Source organism: Talpa europaea, assembly GCF_964194135.1.
Source record: "Talpa europaea genome assembly, chromosome: 10".
NCBI classification, from domain to species: domain Eukaryota; kingdom Metazoa; phylum Chordata; class Mammalia; order Eulipotyphla; family Talpidae; genus Talpa; species Talpa europaea.
In genome coordinates this window covers 101,832,540-101,852,668 of record NC_140077.1, presented here as the reverse complement: position 1 = coordinate 101,852,668, position 20,129 = coordinate 101,832,540, and the positions used below count along the sequence as shown (strand labels likewise).

At 33.2% G+C, this 20,129-nt stretch overlaps 1 protein-coding gene across 2 annotated transcripts in view; it reads left to right on the top strand.

Annotated features, from left to right (window-relative positions):
- The window catches only part of GRIA2 (glutamate ionotropic receptor AMPA type subunit 2), a gene marked incomplete at both ends in the record, with an annotated part of 97,841 nt that overhangs the window by 74,030 nt on the left and 3,682 nt on the right, over nucleotides 1-20,129 (top strand). For both annotated transcript variants that reach the window (XM_084244474.1, XM_084244475.1), the window contains 3 exons: nucleotides 370-576; nucleotides 1,065-1,435; nucleotides 5,865-6,063. In XM_084244474.1, coding sequence (XP_084100600.1) covers nucleotides 370-576; nucleotides 1,065-1,435; nucleotides 5,865-6,063 — 777 coding nt within the window. The remainder of the gene's footprint in view (nucleotides 1-369; nucleotides 577-1,064; nucleotides 1,436-5,864; nucleotides 6,064-20,129) is intronic.

Genomic DNA, 20,129 nt, shown 5'->3' with positions numbered 1-20,129 from the left:
TTGGAATGGTCTTAACCACAGTGAGTATGATGGATCCAGAGTTGTATAAATAGATGCTGAGCAGCATTCTTCCTCATTAAGCCTCAGAATTGCAAACATGACAAGGAAAATTGCCAACAGTTTCTGCGTTTGAGTTTCAGTTGCTCTGGTATGACTAGGAACAAGCCATGTGCATGAAATACAATGGTAGACATTTGAGGACCTTCCAGAAACATTATGCTTAATTACACCCTCTAACACTGTCCACCATCTTTATTCTTAATGTTTCTGACTACAAGGCTATTATTAAACCAGAAGATTTGATTTAATGAGAGTAAATAATCACAGCTTTTTTTTTGTAATCAGCTAATGTACTCTCTTTCCATCCAGGAATCTCCATATGTTATGATGAAGAAAAACCATGAAATGCTTGAAGGCAATGAGCGTTATGAGGGCTACTGTGTTGACTTGGCTGCAGAAATTGCCAAGCATTGTGGGTTCAAGTACAAGTTGACAATTGTTGGGGATGGCAAGTATGGGGCCAGGGATGCAGACACGAAAATTTGGAATGGGATGGTTGGAGAACTTGTGTATGGGGTAAGTATACCTCTTCCCTTATGTAAAATTATCCAGCTTGAACTGCTGTTCACAGAATATTCCCTGTAAAGTGCCTATATCTTAAGGCTGTTGGTTACCACATTGCTCTAGGAATACTTATTTCCTTATGAACATTTGAAGATTAAGGATGAAGTCAGAAGCAAACAAGCATCTAAACTGAGATAGGCATTTCATTTGTCTTGAAGGATATGGGCATGTGTATTGTTCAAAGGCTGCAAAGGCATAAATGCAGTGTAGAGATGTAATTATCGTAATCAAGCCAGATGAGCGTACTATGCATTTATAAAAAGGAGGGCTATTTGAGGAACAAATTGCTCTTTTTTTATTCTTTACTAGGACTCTGCAGGGAAATAATTGTTGCTATTTTCCCTGATTTCCTTTCCTTCCCTTTTGCTCCAATGATGTAACCATGATTCCATACTGACCATGACTCCAGGTACTATTATTTTCCTTTGTTTCCCTTACAGAAAGCTGATATTGCAATTGCTCCATTAACTATTACCCTTGTGAGAGAAGAGGTGATTGACTTCTCAAAGCCCTTTATGAGCCTCGGGATATCTATCATGATCAAGAAGCCTCAGAAGTCCAAACCAGGAGTGTTTTCATTTCTTGATCCTTTAGCCTATGAGATCTGGATGTGCATTGTTTTTGCCTACATTGGGGTCAGTGTAGTTTTATTCCTGGTCAGCAGATTTAGCCCCTACGAGTGGCACACTGAGGAGTTTGAAGATGGAAGAGAAACACAAAGTAGTGAATCAACTAATGAATTTGGGATTTTTAATAGTCTCTGGTTTTCCTTGGGTGCCTTTATGCAGCAAGGATGCGATATTTCGCCAAGGTTGGTTACTCGCCTGCTTCAACTTTGTGCATTTTAGGTCTCAAGTGGACATTCATGGTGTTTATGAATTCACTCTAAAGAATTTGCCAGCTGCCGACTACCTGTCCAAGCCGTTAAAACTTAAGGGCAGAATCTTATAATCGGCATAAGTCTGTGAAATATTTGAGCAATGTTCTTCGAATGTTGAGCTTATATTTCCCTGGTGAAATTATACACACCATGGAGAGGCTATAAAATGCATAAGGTTCCTATCATTCCATGCCTTCTTGGAGGGGTACCGTGTTTTTGCTGCATATTCTCATTTTACAGTCATCTGTGTGTTGACCCACAGACCTGTATATGGGAAAATGGGCTACATAAGTTATTAACTACAAAAACAACAACTTGCTTACAAAACTTCATTAGCACACATCCCATCTTTTCTCTTTTATGTTCCCATTGTTAGCTCATGATAAAGGGTCTGAGAGATTTACAAGCAAAAATTTTAAGGTTAGGTTGCTGGGTTAGAATGAATGTATAACATATTTCGCAAGCATCTGTTGATAAACATACATGGTTGGGTAATGATGGCTGATTCATTACAAAAGCTTGTGCCATATTGAATGGTAAGATACACAGCATGGGATAAATTCAGACATCTCTGCTCTCATTAGTTGTGCTATTTCTCTCCTTGATTGCCTATTTGCAATGAATATATCCAAAACATATATTGCCTTTGTTCATGTTACATACATGAATAAGAATGACAGCCAGATCTTTCTTTTCAGAGGAATAAATCATACTTTTTCTCCTGTGATAGTTTTCACATTTAAAGCTTAAATGATTATTTATCTGACACATTTTAATTTGGACTGGGTTATCTACAGAATACCTTAATAACGAGCAAAGGCTGTACCTTTTCTAATACTATTTAATTCTATTGTTAGTTTTTGAGCACTTTGGAGAATAAGAGATTAATTCAAAAAGCTATAAGAGAAGGTCAAATATTTGTATCTTTTGCAATCTTTTTTTTCTACATGCCCCCCAGTGAGGTAATGGAAATATATTACGTAGACAGAAATTATCAATGGCATAGTTCCCTGATAGATCATATTTTTATGGATTACAGGATCTAAACATCTTAATTCCATCATTACTATAATATTCCCTGTGACTTCTCTAAGAGACTGCATACAAATGTGTAATTGTGATGACCTCTAACAAAATGCATATGATTAAATTTATCTCTATACTGAGTTTAAGTTAAAATTATTAAAATTCTAATAATGAGGGGGGAAAATACTTACCAAACTGGGGTCTCAGAGAATATCTTTTCCATAAAACACTAATAAAATGAGTCACTTTTGGTGAGAAGACTTTTGCATTATAATGTTACCCTAGTTTTGAGATATGAGGCAATTAGCCTAGGATAACGTGAACTATGTTCTGCCATTTAAATAAGTAAAGGAGATTCTATGAAGGTTCATTTTAAAGTAGAGCATATCTATCTGTGCTCCGCAGGTGAAATCTCAGATTTGCTTGCTTTGTTTCTTATGCATCGTAAGTCTGAAGGTAGATGTCTTAGTGTCCAGTGTTTGTTAAGGAGCAGAAAACATTCACATATAGGGGCTGCTAATCTGGGCATCTTTAACAGTCTATATTATAACAGGGTTCATGATGACTTATAGACAATTTCTAGTCAGTCTTATTCCTACAATAGAACTGTTTCTATGCATTCAATTTTTATTTCATTTCTTACTCGACATTATAATTTCATATGTAATTTTTAAATTTTTCTGTAAAAGTAGATTTTAGATGTTTTTCCTTGTTATCAGATGATTTTCTTTTTTGCCACAAAATGTATGTGGGCAAAATTCACTTTGTGAAAAAATTTTAAGGAGCACATCTTTTGCTTTATACAATATGTGAGATTAACAATTGAACATACTATATAACATTGGAAATATTAATACATTTTTAATGAGTCAAACCTTCACTTTTAAAGAATACAATGTTGGTTACTCTAGTTTAGAGGGCAAAAAAAAAAAGTTTAGATAGAGCAGCTGAGTATCTAAAATAAATAATATATAAATACATAATTGCACACATATACATGAAATACACAGGTCATTTTACAGATGCTTTTTAAATATTTGAAAAGATCTTAGCGTATCCTCCTAAGTAAAATGTGATATGGAACTATATTGTTGATATTACTAGAAAACATTTAAATATTAATTTAGAATGATTTATTAAATTGAATTGGTCATTTGAATGAAATTAAGTTTAGAATATCTTAATTGTTGTATTCTGAAAAATAGGACAACAGAAATTATACTATAAATAGCAACAAAGTGACTTACTCTCCTGCTTCCTTCTGTTTTTCCCTAATATTGCTAAAAGATTCAAATAAATATAAAAATGTATACCATTTTTAAAATAGCTACTTGCTAGGGATAAAAATAAATGATAATATACATGGATTTATTTGCTGCATTTCATTAGTGGAGATTCTGAGAGGTGAAAATTTTATTTTTAATTAGAGAAGGATTTTTTGCCTGTCACCATAAAATATAACTGAGTTTGTCTCTTTATATAAAAGTTCCCCCAAAATTCAGAAACATTAACTGATACTTTGATTACACTTACAAATACATAATACAATGCTCAAAAATTTTCTCTGTTAAATGATGTTTAAGTCCAATAAATTTGTTGTGCTATCTTGTACACTTTGTATAAACTGACATATTTAATCTCATGAAGTTTGATTCAAGCAATGTAAAAGAAAACAACTAATGTATTTAACTTGCATTTATTTTACAACTGGAATAGAAGGACAATTAACATGCAATGTACAGTGTCAAAAGCCATTACCAGGTAATTAGTTTTTGTTTTGAGAGATTTGAGCATTTAGGTACTGAAGCTGCCCTCTTAAATACAGGATACATATCATATAATTAGACTATCATTGCTATGAAATAAATAGGGAACACTGAGAGTGGCTGTGTCCACATAAAAATTTCCCAAATTTAAAATATATTTAATACTCTTTCAGAATATGAGTGAGAAATATTTAACTTTTCCCATCCTATCTTGTTTATTTTATTCTCTGCATCTCTCAGAGGCCATGGTAAAGGTTCTAATTATATTCTATTGGCTTTTCTTTGCTTGGTTTCTTTCTGTTTCTCTCTCCTCTTTTATTTTAGCATCAGATATTTTTATCTAAAAAGAAATCTTATAAACCTGTTTTCTTTTTTCCTCCATGTTTCAGTATTTTATTCTATAGTTCTTACCTAATAATTTGATACATTATCTATATTTCATCAAAATATTTCTTATGGTTGTTTATCAGAAGGATGACTTTAGACCAAAAGTTGCCAAATTTTTGTGATTAGGGGTTTTAGAAATGTTGCCTCTTTACTCAGCAAGTCTAATTGTTAGATATAGTGAAATTAACAAAAAAGTAATGTTTGGTTGCTTAGTATTGTTCAAAAGCCTTAATTATGTGTAGAATCCCACCAAATCTTTCAAAATAATACAGTATACATCTATTTCTATATATACATATTTATATTAATCTAAATAGACTTTGAAGTAAAATGTTAGGAATCTAAAAAGCTTTTGAAAGTATTTTACATAAGTTATAGTCACAGAAACATTATTTTATTTATAGCTATATGGGTATCTAATAGCCATGTCTTTCAAACTTTGAATTGTCTAATTTGTTTTCCTTGAGTTTTCTTTTTTTCTTAAGCAGGAGGCACAGAGGTCCAGGGTCATAGCAATCCATTTCGTGAAGCATCAGATTTTTACTCATTATGAGTTATATTTTCTGTCATACCTTTGTTTGTGGTATCATTTTTTCTCATCTTCTATCCTGCATTGTATCTACAATCTATGATTTTGTACATACAAAATCCTAATGAAAATTTTGAACTTCACTGGCTAAATTAAAGGGAGCCTTTCTTCTGTGGTAAAAGCTACATTTATGGTGCATAAATATTTTTAATATTTTTAATATTTATTTTTAATATTTTTAATATTTAATTTTGATTGTCAGAATTATTCTGAGTTTAGCTGGAGGTTTCAGTTCTTTTATTCATGTTTGCTTATGTCATGAGTGAATATAGATATTGGATGGGTTATTTGCACAGTTCTTGAAATTGATCTGATAATGGAATTTCATACCATAAATGAATTTGGGAATTATAACTATAAAAGAATTACAGGAATCTTAAGTTTTGGCTTCTGGATATGTGAACAAATCTAACTAAACTGTACTCTTTGCCCACAATGTTTAATAATTTCTGGTTTCACTAATGGGCAGATAGATTGAGAAATATAAAGCTAAAGATTCCCATGTGAGTCAATTTTTGCATAATGCTGCTAACTTGTTTTTTTATTTGGTCATTCATTTCACTTTACAAATCCATTTCATACTTGTTATTAGATCCCTCTCTGGGCGCATTGTTGGAGGTGTGTGGTGGTTCTTTACCCTGATCATAATCTCCTCCTACACGGCTAACTTAGCTGCCTTCCTGACTGTAGAGAGGATGGTGTCTCCCATCGAAAGTGCTGAGGACCTTTCTAAGCAAACAGAAATTGCTTATGGAACATTAGACTCTGGCTCCACTAAAGAGTTTTTCAGGGTAAGAGATATTGCTTTGTGATTTCTCATTTATTCTTGAAATCTATTTAAGCTTCATTTCCCTTATTCTCTTCCATGGTCTATATAAGGGTCTAACTCTTCTCTATTTCTTAACCTTATCTCTGCTCCCCACCCTCTCTGTTCTTATCCTTAGTTCCAGTATCTATTTTTTTATTCAGTTGATGAAAAAGTGTTGCAATGGATTGTTAATTTATGAAATATTGCAAATTTATAACAGTTGATTTTTCTTACAGAAAAAAATTGAAGTAAATTACAATTAAGTTTAGTTACTATGATTTTAAACAAAATGCTGTTGGGTTTTGCTTTAGTTTAAATATGTATGATTGCCATCTATCTATGTTTTACAGTTGGAAATTCACTTTCAAACCAGTTATGTTAATTCTATGTCAGAAAACTGTTCAAATGTGAAAATCCTGATTTTTTTCCAAGCTATATAAGAAAAGGCTAACAAAGGCATTCAACTTATTAACTTTTAAAATGGGTAGCATAATTGTAATATGTCCTTGAAATATATTTTATTAAGTTTTTTAAAAAATGGTGATCTTACAGTCTTCATGTATATAACAAATCCAAAGGCCTAATGTTAACATAATTTGTATTCATTTTGCTATTATCTCTATTTATTAAAATATTTAAGTATAGTTGACTAAATAGGCATTAAGTCAATATATATATGACATATGCTGATCTCTGGTAATCCACAGAATCTTGAATGTATCTGAGTTTGTTTGAATGAGATCTAGACTAGTTTTATTTCAGTTTTAGGACTAGAACTTTGAATTAGACCAAATGTGAAGGTAGTAGTATAACTTAAAGACTGTCTTATACTACATTGCTTCTGCTCTCTTTTCCAGTGGTAGTTTTCATTAGTTACCACAATTTATGTGCAGAAGTGTGGTCTGTCTGCCAGCAACTTCCCTGACTTTAATCCAGTTCTAAGTAAGATTGTGATAATACAGAATTGCTGCTAATGACAGATTGCTATTGACAATTACTATTGACCATATTCGCAATATGTTTATAAATACTCTAAATATAGTGTTCTAGCTTGATCATAACAACAGATTTATTAAAATAAATTAGTACATTGCATGGCTCTTAATTAGCAGTACATTTGAGACTTTTTTAAATTATTTTTGCCCCAATTGGACTTGATTTTTATTTTGTATGTTCTATCAGTGTTTTTCTATCTCGAAATAATGTGCTCTGTAAATGAGAAAGGGACCTGATATACAATGGTTTACTTTGTTTCATTTATCCTGATTATAATAATCTTGTTTCCAGACACTCTACATGAGTTTGTACCTAGTGAAAGTGTCATTACCTTGTTTGGGCAACAGTAGTGTTGACTACTGCACCACGTTTATACCCTAGAGATTTTTGGTACACCTTAAATCAGTCAATCATAGAAACATAGTCATCAAGATGCCAGTATTTCAAATTTTCTAGTAAACAAGATAAAAACCTAGATAAACAGAGGCAAAGAATGGTGCTACTTTTTTTTATCAGAGCACTAATCCCATGGATTCCACGGTCCAATTATACAGTGTGAGTGCACACACACACACTTGCTAACATAATTGGTCATGTACCATTTGCCTATGTGAGGTTGTGAGTTTACCTTTTCAATAGAAATAGAGAACAGAAAGATGTTGAATATTTAGGCAAACTGCTAACTTTCCAAAGCATTTTCTTATGCATCCTCTCTTTGAATCTCGTATTATTTCTGTGGGTAGTAGGAGAATTGTTTGCATGTTATGCATTATTAAGCTGAATCTCAGCTAAATTGGGGGACTTAACCAAGTTCATACAGCTAATAAATGTGCTTTTATTTATCCTAAAGGTTCTTTTCCATACACAGAACACAGCATTTGAATTTATTTCACTGCTCCCATGCTCTGTTTTGGTTTCATCTGTGTTTGCTTATGTAATATTAGAACATTAATAATGATAGAAATTCAGGCAGACTTCATGGATCCTCTCAACATAATTTCAGAAGTAACTGTTGATGAACTGACAATAACTGGATCTGAGTGCTGATAACATTGTAGTCAACTTCTTATCTAGCGAGAGAAGCTATCGCTTATATTTAAAAATCACAGCTAACACATACCAGCTAACATAATGGCACGTCATCAAGTGAATAGGAGTTTGCCATGTTAGCTCTTCATTGAAATACATAAGAAGATTATAATTTTGGAAATTATGTACATAAAATAATTGCATCTTAATCTTGATGATGGGTGTGTTGTGGTAACATACATCTAAATGGATAGGATCCTATAATTCTGACTCACATAGTTTTGTAAGCCAATGTTACCTTAATAAAAAAAATAAAAAGAAGTTGGATCAGATGAAAAGCTGCAGCTAAATGTAAGTAATTTTGAGTAACTAACTTTGCTAACTATATGAATATATGGCAACAATTGTGAGGACAAATTTATTTTTGTTTCTGCCTCTGAAAAATACCTTTTAGTCACAGTAGTAACTTTCCAACCGTATCTATCAAGTCTTAGACTTTTTCATGAAATTTGTTATATGAGTATATGGGAACAAAACAGCAGACATTGTTCTTAAAAAAGGAATTTATCCTTTAAATAAGAATTTACCAAAAGTGCACTTTAAAATATGTTGAATATGAGGCTAATTCATAGATATTATATAAGAAGGATTTAATTGATTTCCATTAACATTTCTCCCCTTGAATCCTAGGATTTACTACAGTCTGTCTACTTAGCTGTAGTTTAGGTGTGTTTGAAGATTCGGGTAAAAAGGACAGTGTCTATTGTTTCTATTCCTAGGATTAACATGCACCACACATCCTAGCTCATCCTTTTTCTCAAGTGTCCTTTAGCTCAAGGCCCATGGGGGCAGGGGGAGGGGGTGCGCTCTGGAGCTGAATTCAGTGCAGGGTGAAAGCTCACAGAGATGATCCTGGTGCCTGGTCTGCCAGGAAAGCAGAGGGAGTGGGGAGGCGTGACGCTGATGGAGACGCACTTGTACCCTTTGTTCTCTCGCCATCTGTTTTGCTCACTTTCAGATCCAGAACAGTTATTCCATGGGGAAGGAAAAAACTTAACATTTTTACCATTTGCTACTTTTTTTTAACTTCTAACAGTTACCTTATATTTCCCAATGTGCCCTAACTTAGCTTTTCTGATAGAGTGTCACTTTTTTATGCTTTTTCAAGCAAGGGATTTTATTGTTAATCAATATATTATTTAAGATTTTGTACTAGAGTTTATCAAGCCAACTTTGTTTTTTATCACAGCATGAGTTTTGTATTTAGACATTTGAAAAATTAATGTGAGAAGTTAATTTATTGTCTAAATTTTAAAGGTATGTAACTAGCTACAGAATGATAAATATTTTAGTTAAGATCACTAAGAGATTAAATGGCCAGTTTTAAAACAAAATTCAAATCTGTTAGTCTTTTGTCTTAATATTAACTAATATTTCCTAAAAGTTTGTCTTTCTTGGAATGAAAGCACATTTTGTTAAATTATAAAATGAATATTTCATGTATTTTAGAAGGATTTGTTTTGTCTTAAAGTGATGTTAATTGCTCAGTTTAAGGTGAAGATGTTTTTAGGTATCAGGTAAATTATTTAGTAATCAATTGTGTTGCATTAATATTGCTTTAGTGAAGTCAGTGAATGTGACTAGCTGGAGAATTCCAGTTTAAGTCATACAGATCTGACTTAAAATCTGTACATTAGTTTAGTGATAATCAGTAAAATGTGAGTGACATATTTACTTTGTTCTGTGAGAGAGTAAATAACATACAATATCGTAACTACCAAGGGGTGTGAAGAAAATGCAGACATCTCTTTCTTCCAGAGTTTCTGCTTACAGAACCTGTGTCCATCCTTGTACAAAATGAGGGATAATGTCTGATTCATTTTGGAGCTATTGATTGTCCCTAATTGCAGTGCCACCTCTGCATACCTATAATTAAGAAAGAATTAGTCTTTCAGTTAAAAATCCACTATTTTTAGAGTTTCACATTTTGAATATTTTCTTCTCAATAAAAGAGGACAAATCAAATTAGATGAGTTTGAGTAGTAAATTACTTCATAGAAAATGTATGCATTTTAGATTTGGGGATTTAGATTTGGGGATAGGAAATGGCTTTATAAATAAACCTATCTTTGGCCTGTGATAATAGTAACTTCCAGATAGGAAGCACATCTTTGTGCTTTTATAAATCCTACACATGTTTTGTTTATTTCATCTAATTTTCTCCTTTGGGAGAATTAGAGACAGAGTATCTTATGAATAAGTGGTTTAGATGAACTATGCCTACATAGAAAGAAGTGATTATAAAACATTATGAATATAAATATATTCTCCAACTTAGGGAAATTAATTATTCTATTCTCAGAAGGTGAATGTAGCGTGATGATAGTCCATGAAACTCCACGGTTGCTTCCCGGCATCAGAGATTTTCCATAGAGCTTATGAATAGTGTAAATGATAAATAGTACTAATACAGATGTTCCTTACCTGAATAAAACACTCTAAAATTTTCCTTTCATATATGTGTATGTTTTCTAGTCATATGATATCACATATCTATGATTTACTATAATAATAATCATAACATCCATAGAATGACAATAACTTAGATTCTTCTTTTAAAGTCAGCAGTTTTTTTTTTTTTTTTGTTCCCTCTCTGGTGTAAAATACACTTATTTATATTTCCATATAGCAACATTGATTGAAATACAATAAAAATTAAAGTGTTGGAGCCAGCATCCCTATGGTACTACACTAATTGCTATTTCACTAAATTTATATTTTGTTTCAGTTACTACCTTTGTTTAGCAATAATGCAGTATGATTTCTTTGTTGATACACTGTAGAACAGATTTCAATAATCTGTTCAGATTTTCAATAATAAGTGGTGGTTCTCCATCCTTATTCCATCATTTGTGGTATAGCTAATTATTTCCCTGTACATTTCCTACATATCACCTTTTTCTAAGGAGGCAGGAATGTATGTATGGCCAGGGAGCAACCCATGTAGCACAGCGGACCTCTCCTGTCTCGCCCACTGCTCCCGTCAGCAGTGTACTTCAGTCAGTCTGCCTGTTCTGTTCCCCGCTCTGTCTCTGGTGAATCCTCTCACCCCCCCACACCTTTGTCCTGTACCCCAGTTCTTATATGCATAAATAAATAAATCTTTAAGAAAAAAAAAGAAAGACCCCTTCTTCCAGGGAGATAGTGATTCAACAATACACTGGCCACTTCTCTTGGTGCCTTTTATGGACAAAGCTAGTGTGAAACCAGACATTTCCAAAACTCATGGCTCTCATTCACCGTGGTTCTTCTGGCACAGCTGGCACAACTTTGAACAAACACTCAGCTCTTGCAACTTTCATGAAGAAATGGGGGAGACTGAACTTCATGTCCATATTCTGACTTTTCAGAGGAACTGGCTTCTTTATAACATGAGTGAAAACACTGACAAAAACTGTACCAGGTGGATGACCGCTGATAGCAAAGTGAAAGGTTTGGACTAGCTCACTGTCATTCGCCACAAAGCCTCCCCTGCAGCTCAGTGTGGAAAAAATGGGAGAAAACCTTCAACTCCCAGCTTCCCCTTGTGGAGGAAAAAAATGTGAATGTAGTTACAATGCTTTGACTTTGAGGGGAGATTGCCTAAGATTCTGGTTTCTGCTTCATCTATATATGAATTATGAAAAATGTAGAAAATTGAACTAACCTATAATGAATAAAGAGGTTGAATCAGCTATTAAAAATCTATAAATAATAAAAAGCAGATAATCAGATGGGTCCTTGGATAATTTTACCAAGAATCTATCTATCTATCTATCTATCTATTTATTTATTTATTTATTTTTAAGAGATTTATTTATTTGTTTATACAAGCACTAGGTTACAGTCAGAAGCGTGGAGGGTGAGAGAATTCACCAGAGCCAGAAACAGAACAGGCAGAGTGACGAAATACACTGCTGAGGGGAGCAGCGGGTGGCAGGAGAGGTCTGCGCGCCATGTGGGACCCTCACTGGTGGCAGGGGTTCGTACCGGCGCTGCAGAGGCTGTGGGCAGCTTCGCAGTCCAGCGCTCAACTGCTGTGCCACCAGGGGAGGCCCTTTACCAAGTATTTAAAGAAAAATTAATACCAATCCTTCTCAAGTTTGTCTCAAAAATAGAAGAGGAGGGAACACTTCCAAACTCAATATACAAGAATTACCCTAATGCCCAGCCAGACCAAGACACTACAAGGAAAGAATGCTACAGGCAACGCGGATAGTAAAATCCTCAGCAAAAGATTAGCAAACCAAATTCAAGAGCATTTTAAAAGGTTCATAAGCCATGTGCAAGAGAGATTTACCTTGAGATGCAAGAATGTTTCAACCTATGAAAATCAGTATTTTATACCACAATAGGAGGCCAATAATGACATGACCATCTCAGAAGATACAAGAAAGCATTTGGTACTACTGAACACCCTTTCAGGACTAAAACATTCAGTAAGCTTGTAATGTAAGCAAGCCCATGGTGACCATATGCTCACTGATGAAAGTTTTTTTCTAAGTCAGAAAAAGGTAAGGATATGAACTCTTGTCCCTTCCCAAAATAGTACTGGAAGTCCTAGCTAGGAAAAGTCAGCAAGAAAAATAAAGGTATCCAAATTGAAAAGGAAGATATAGTGTTATCAATATTATCTCTTTTCATAGATGGCATGATCTTATATGTTAGAAAAAGCCTAAAGATTCCACAAAACAACTGTCAGAACTAATCAATTAAGTAGAGTAGCAGGAAATAGAATCAACACACAAAATATCAGTCACATGTCTTTTACAGTGAACAAAGTAAGTCTATTTATAATAGCATCAAAAAGAATAAAATACTTAAGAATATACTTAACCAAGAAGGTAAAAGAATTATATATTAACTACAAAACATTGCCTCCTAAGTATTTTCAGTCATTGATCCCAATTCTGAGTTTATAATTGCTTTCTTCTTCATAAAATGGATGAATCAAATACATGAAGATAACTGGCATCTCCTTAAACTTTCAAATCATCTACAAAACTCATCACCTAAGAATTCTGAATTCCCTCAATCATTGTTTATTAAGTTATCTTCCAAACTCATTGTTCTGGTTTCTATATCTTTTGAATGTAGACTATTTAGTTTTATTCATAGTATACACATATAGAATTTGACTTGATTACCTGCAAAGGATCTTATTCAGAATCTGAAAATTCAGATTAGGCCAACCTCAGCTGGACACCTATGTTCTTCAGCCAATGCTGTGTTTACCCTTGGGGAAAGAAGCTGCTAACTGGCAAATATACTCCAGGTATCATAATCTTCACACTTGCTCTGTTCTTATCTGTGTCACTCACTAACCTCCTACTTGGCTCTCAAGCTGGTTATTGTAAGCCTGCTGATTAGACTGACTCTGTAATTCCATTTATAAAAACTTCAAGTTCCTCAGTTTTTGTGCTAACTATATCACATTAATCACTTGCCTTAAAATTGTAGTTTACTGAGAACTTGGGTGATTTAAATATGAATTGTGGTAAGTCTCATATCTTCTATACTGTGAATAGGCAGTTGATTAAAGCCACACTCCAGATTTGGCATTCATCCCTGTTAAATTTCACCTTGCTTTGGGTTTATTTGTTGAAGCCCGTAAAATGAGAATTTTGATTCTGTCATCTATCATAACACCTGTAACATTGAAATATCTGTCATTTATGTCTTCATCCAAATTGACTAGAACACTGGCCATCATGGGGCAATGTGTAGATTCAGTGGTATAACAAAGTCTTCTTTCCGATCACGTCTGCATATTTTTTTAATTTCAATTTTGTTTATTATTGAGACATGATTCAGAAGAATAGGTTGATACTGCCTCACATGTAGTTATTTTGGTTTAGTTTGGTCAATTCCCTTGTTTGTTTCTCTATATTCCACTTTTTTTTTTTTTTAAGATTTTTATTTATTTATGCATACGAGAATCGGGGTACATGCCAGAGGTGTGGGGGGTGAGAGGATTCACCAGAGACAGAGTGGGGAGTAGAACAGGCAGACTGAAATACACTGCTGAGGGGAGCAGCGGGCAAGACAGGAGAGGTCTGCTGCGCCATATGGGTAGCTCCCTGTGGATTGCTTCATAGTGCTGCACTTAACCCCTTGCGCCACCAGGGAAGCCCTCTCTATATTCCACTTTGAGCGGAGTTATGATACTTGTCTTCTGCTTCTGACTTATTTCACTTAGCATAATCCCCTCCAGGTCTATCTGTGTTTTTTTGAATGGCAAGATTTCATGTTTGTTTGCTTTTATAGCTGAGTTGTATATATGTACTACATCTTCTTAATCCATTCCTCTGTCCTTTGGTGCTTAGATTATTTCCATAACTTGGCTATTGTAAATAGTGCTGCAATGAATATGAGTACATATATCCCCTTACAATTAATGTTTTTGCATTTTTTGGATAAATACTAAGGAGTGGAACTGCTTGATCACATGCTATATCTATTTTTAATATTTTAGGATACAACATATTCTTAAGGTATTATAGTTTTAAATATGTTCAGGATATAAACCTCTTGTGATTTATATAATATATAAATAGTTCTCCCAATCAGCAGAATATCTTTTTGCTTTATTTGTATTTATTTTCTTTCATTGTATAAATCTTTTTAATTTGATTTACACCACTTACTTATTTCCCTTGCCAAAGGGGTTGAGTTTCCAAAAACATCTTGATCACTGATATCGTAAAACACATCACCAATGATTTTTGCTATATATATATATATATATATATATATATACATATATATATTGTAGCTCTTGTATCTAAATCGTTAATCTATTTAGAGTTTATTTTTGTACATGGAGATAGTGACCCAACTTCTTTTGCATGTGACTGCCCAGTTTTCCCAACACTATTTGTTAAAGAGACTCTCCTTTCCCTGTTGTATGGTTGCAGCACCTTTATCAAGCACTGATTTTAAATGACTCAGATGTGATCTAGAGATTTAATCACACAGAATAATTACACTTGAAATAATAAACACTTCTTGGGTTTTCTAGGTATTTTTTCCCATTCATTTTTGTGTTGCTGTTGTTGGCAAAAAAAGTGGGAAAATAGTATCAACTATGAATTAGGAGCCAGTTTTCAAAGCACAATTGTGTTTTCATTGTTGTATTTTTTCTAGCCTTTGTAGCATTTTTTTACTCATACCCTTAGTAGTGAATTTTTATATTGGAATTTAAATGAAATGCTTTTTTTGATGTACATGCTGTGTGAACTACTGTGTACCACAGCTATTCATTGGTTTAGCAATCGAAGTCCCTGCAATGGGGATAAGATGAATTTATCTTTTAGGTATTTTAGGCCTGTCACATCATCGCTTTCCCATTTTAAAGATATTGCTATAAAACATATACCCTAATAATGTCTTTAGTCTTTCCATCTCCACACAATCCTCCCTAACCTTCAGTCTGTATTCGGATGAGTCATGATTTTGAGAAGTCTTTCTCGGGACAGTTCTACCCCTTGTCTCGAATTTCTCTGCATCCTTTCCTTTAGCTGATAAATTTACAAAGTTTTTCTGAGAGCCTCCTGTTACCATTCTAATCACTTCCTTTCTTCTTCCCCCAAAATCTGCAAATCCTATCTCTCCTGTAACTGTGAAAATTGCCTTCCTAAAAGGTCACTTAAAGTACTTCTGGCCAAATTGAAATTTTGTGTCTTATGTCTTCATGTTTTATAGAAACTGTGCTGCATTTCTCTCTTCATTCATTAAATCTCAATACATTCACATATTTTCTTCTATGTCTGTACTGTGTTTTCCTAAATTGACATCTTTTTTCTATAGTCGTGAACTAAGGCTGCATGCTTTTCTCCTGCAAAAGCTAGTTTTGCAATTGTCACAAAAATAATTTCATAACTTTTAAATTTAAATGCTTCTCAGATTTAAAATGAATGGCAACACAAACTATAAAATATGAAACTTTAAAATTCAATGTTATTTTAGCTTCATTCAAAGAGATATTGGGATGTACCTCTAAAGAAAATCAGAAAGTGACAGGAACAATCAATTAAAAATATTAAGATTCTTTTAGTTGAATTTGAACATATGTTGTTTATGTTTAAGATTTCATCTAAATAGAAGTTATACTATTTGGGGAAGAAATCTACTATTAAAAATTAAAAGTCCAGAATATGCTAATGAATTTCAAAAATTGCTATCTCAAATAAGTAGTTATAGTGTGGACTCGTCCAAGCATTTTTGTAGGGGCTGCAGATTTGTAAACAGCAAAGAACAACCTATGTGAAATTCTTTTTTTGCCTGCCAACTCTGGTAGTTTCTGAGGACAGTTTAAATTGTTACTGATACCCATAGAGATGTGAAGGGCTATCAGCTGAGTACTACAAGAAGGTAAAAAAAAAAAAATAGGCAAAAATGTAAAATCTTAAAGGGAAGACAATTATCTTTTATCTTAAATACAAATATAGAATGTCAACCAAATGGACTACCATAGATAGGTTATTAATTTACATTTTGATACTCTAGTCTTAAATTTGGGAGGCTCTAGGTTAAATTCAAACTATGGAAAGGAATTTGAGTAGCCTTATTTAAAATGTCTTAGCTGCTTAAGAAATGCAGGGTATTCCAAAGTGTTGTCCTGACCACACTATCATTTATCTCCTCTCATGAAGACATTACTGATCTCATCAAAATGTGAGGGCAAATGTCATCTTGAAAAAATTCACTTGAGGGCCTCTCCAGTGGCACAGCGGGTTGAGAGCAGTGCTGTGAAGCTGTCCACAGTCTCTGCAGCGTGGGTTTGATTCCAGGCTGGCCAAAGATTTTCCCACATGGCATGCAAACCTCTCCTGCCGTGCGCTGCTCCCCTCAGCAGTGTATTTGTCAGTCTGCCTGTTCTGCTTCTTGCTCTGTCTCTGATGAATCCTCTCACCCTCCTGCGCCTCTGGCTGTACCCCAGCTCTTGCATAAAAATAAATAAACTTAAAAAAAATGCCATGGATTTTCAAAAAAAAAAAAAATGAAAAAATTCACTTGACTTTATCTTAATTCCTGAAAGAATAGTTGTCCTTAACTTGTCATCATTTACAATAATAGTCTTTGTTTAGCTGTTGTTCAGATTAAAAATTAAATTGTTATCTTGAAGATATTTAAATCTGGTGAAAGCAGTACTTAGATTTGAGAAGGAGTGGAAAAAGAAGTTGTAATGATTCCCAAGAAAAACTTAGGACTTTCACTTTGGGGCATCTTGGCACTAGGAGAATGGAAACCAATTCTCCAGCCCTGTATTTTCCTGCTGCATTGTTCATTCTCTTCTCTCACTACCAGAACTCAGACTAATATTACAAATGATAAGAGATTGTTTTGTTTATTCAAAAAGGCATTATATTTTGTCTATATTCTCTCCTACTGTGCTAAAACTTGGTTCAGTTTGATCAGTATTCAGTTTGCATTTTCCAAACAATGCTTAAATTTTCTGGATGCTATTGATGTAGAATAATCTGTCTTTTTAGCATGGATTGCTGGAATTAAGAATTTAAACTGAAAACACTGATATGCAGTCCCTTATTTGACCACATGGCATTTTACTAACCTAGAAAAAGCCCCCTTCTTTTTAGTCTATTGTCTAAGAAACTAGTTGCCAAGAGTCTGGAGAGGTTAAGGAGATTATAGTGTGCTCTCCATTGTCTCAGGTAGCCTATTAATTTACAAATTAAACCAAACTAAATGTTATTGCCTAAATTAACCTGGTTAAAAAAAAAACACAACAATATAATTTATCATGCAGATTCTTGGATGGGAAGCCTAGGGGAGAGTTTTGCTTTGTATTTGGATTGCTTTTCTGCTGATAACTTTTTTGATTACTATGGTTTTGAAAAACAGGATTTCTAGCAATCACCTGTCGAGTTCAGAATAACAGTTTTTCTAATATTGTCCAAAAAGATTACACAAAGATACTTTGAACTATCTCTATGTAAAAATATAGTCATATTGTGCTTTTATTGAAGATAGTGGGAAAGTTCAAATCAATAAAGCTCTTGCCCTGATGGGTGATAGTTGTCAACGTAACAGTTTCATACTGTTCATGAAATACGTACTTATGCACTTTGGGCAAATGTGTTCAAACAAATAGTTCTTGAAGAGATGTCGTTATGAATCCATTTCATTAACTTTGCTAAGTAAATAAAGAGTAAACTAACAAATGACAGAAAAAAGAGCCCACTGATAGAAAAAAGATGTATATCTTTCAAAATTTGTGACTTCAGAAAAAAATGCTTTCAGCTTTATTCAGTATCAGAACTCTGTATTTTAAGAGCTTAGATAAATTTATAGATTTTATTATTCCATAATTACATATAATATCCTACTCAGTTAAAGAAAACATGGCTTAATACATATGAAGCTTGATCATAAAAAGTGATTTCACGTGACAGAATTTGTATGTCTAGGTCATCTTGTATCAAAACTTGTACATATGCCAAAAGATTCAAAACCACAATAAAAAAAGACTGAGTAACTAGTTTAATACACTGTACCTCTGTATATTTTTTTTCTGCTTTGTATTTTAAAGTCCTTTATTTCTTGGAAAATTGTTTTGTTCATACAGTAAGATATACCTTTAAACTGAAAAGCTTTTATGAATGAAACATGAACTTATTCTTCACTTGATAAATATTATCTTTGACATTATTTAATTAAATATCCCTTCAAAATTTTAGTCTTTAAAAGAAATCATCTTGATATTTGTTGTTTTCCTTTTACTTTGTTGCTGATTTTTAAATTTTCTCCTAATGGTATTCATATTTATAAAGCATTTTACATAATATTTTAATGCCCCCTACATTGATATTTCAACTTAGAATATTTTGACATATTATCCATATATAATGGATAATTTGACAAAATGAAATTTGTAATTTCATTTTGAGCTCTTAATCACCTTATGACTGTTGTAAAACATTTTTATATTATATATATGACATATGGCTCAGGAAACATTCTAAACAAATTTGAATTTATATTACATCTGTTCACAATGAACTGATTTATGCTGGCTTTCTCTAAGATAAAGGTTATTATATTTCTAAAATTCTTTAGAGTAAAAACACCCCCAAACCTCATGAATCTTAAAAGTAAGTTTCAATGTCAACTTTTTGTTTCAAACATACATATTAGAATAATAAAAGGTTATCCAGTCATCTTCCCAAGAAAATCATGAATAAAAATATAAGTAGACATTCAAATGCTGTATAACTTTCCAACTTTATATCAGTTTTCTTTTTTTCTTTGAATAAAGTATTAAATGATGCTTTTGATGTCTATCCTTTCTTTTGAATCAATTATTTTCTAAGATAAATATTCCCTTGATTACATTGCTGCAATTAGCCCTTCTTTCATATCTGTCACTCATAAGAATGTTACTTTTTCCAGTATGTATTGAAATAGTATTTTGGTTTTTAAATATTCAAAATAAAGTTTTCCATTTAACTAAAAGATTTCAGTGCCCAAAGATATTTCCTTGAATCATTATCCAGCACAGGCTTCGAACATTGTTTATTTTATTACTTAAAGGGCATTAGTTAGGAACTCACCAATTCTATGCCTCACTAATGAGCATTACATACACTCCTCTTCTGCCAGTAATCAGAAGTAGATCATGGGTTTCTAGCAGTGAAAATACCCTTTTGTTTGTCTCTCAACTTGAATTATTTCTAGAGACAATACAGTGTTTCTTTTCAGTTTATTTTGGACTACGATCTTTCAGATTGCTTCTTGTGTGTGTCATACTTAGTCTATAGCCAAAAATGCACCATAGAATGACATAGGAGGTTTCTGTAAATGTAAATGGAATGTATTTGACATAATAATGAATATGAAGAATACCATAGTAAAAGATGGAGGGAGACTTGTCCATGATTGCTTGAAAATTACTGCCTACCTTAGAGTTTTGTCAAAAACATGTAGGGGTCATCTCTTAATCCTACTGGGGCCCCATTCTTTTCC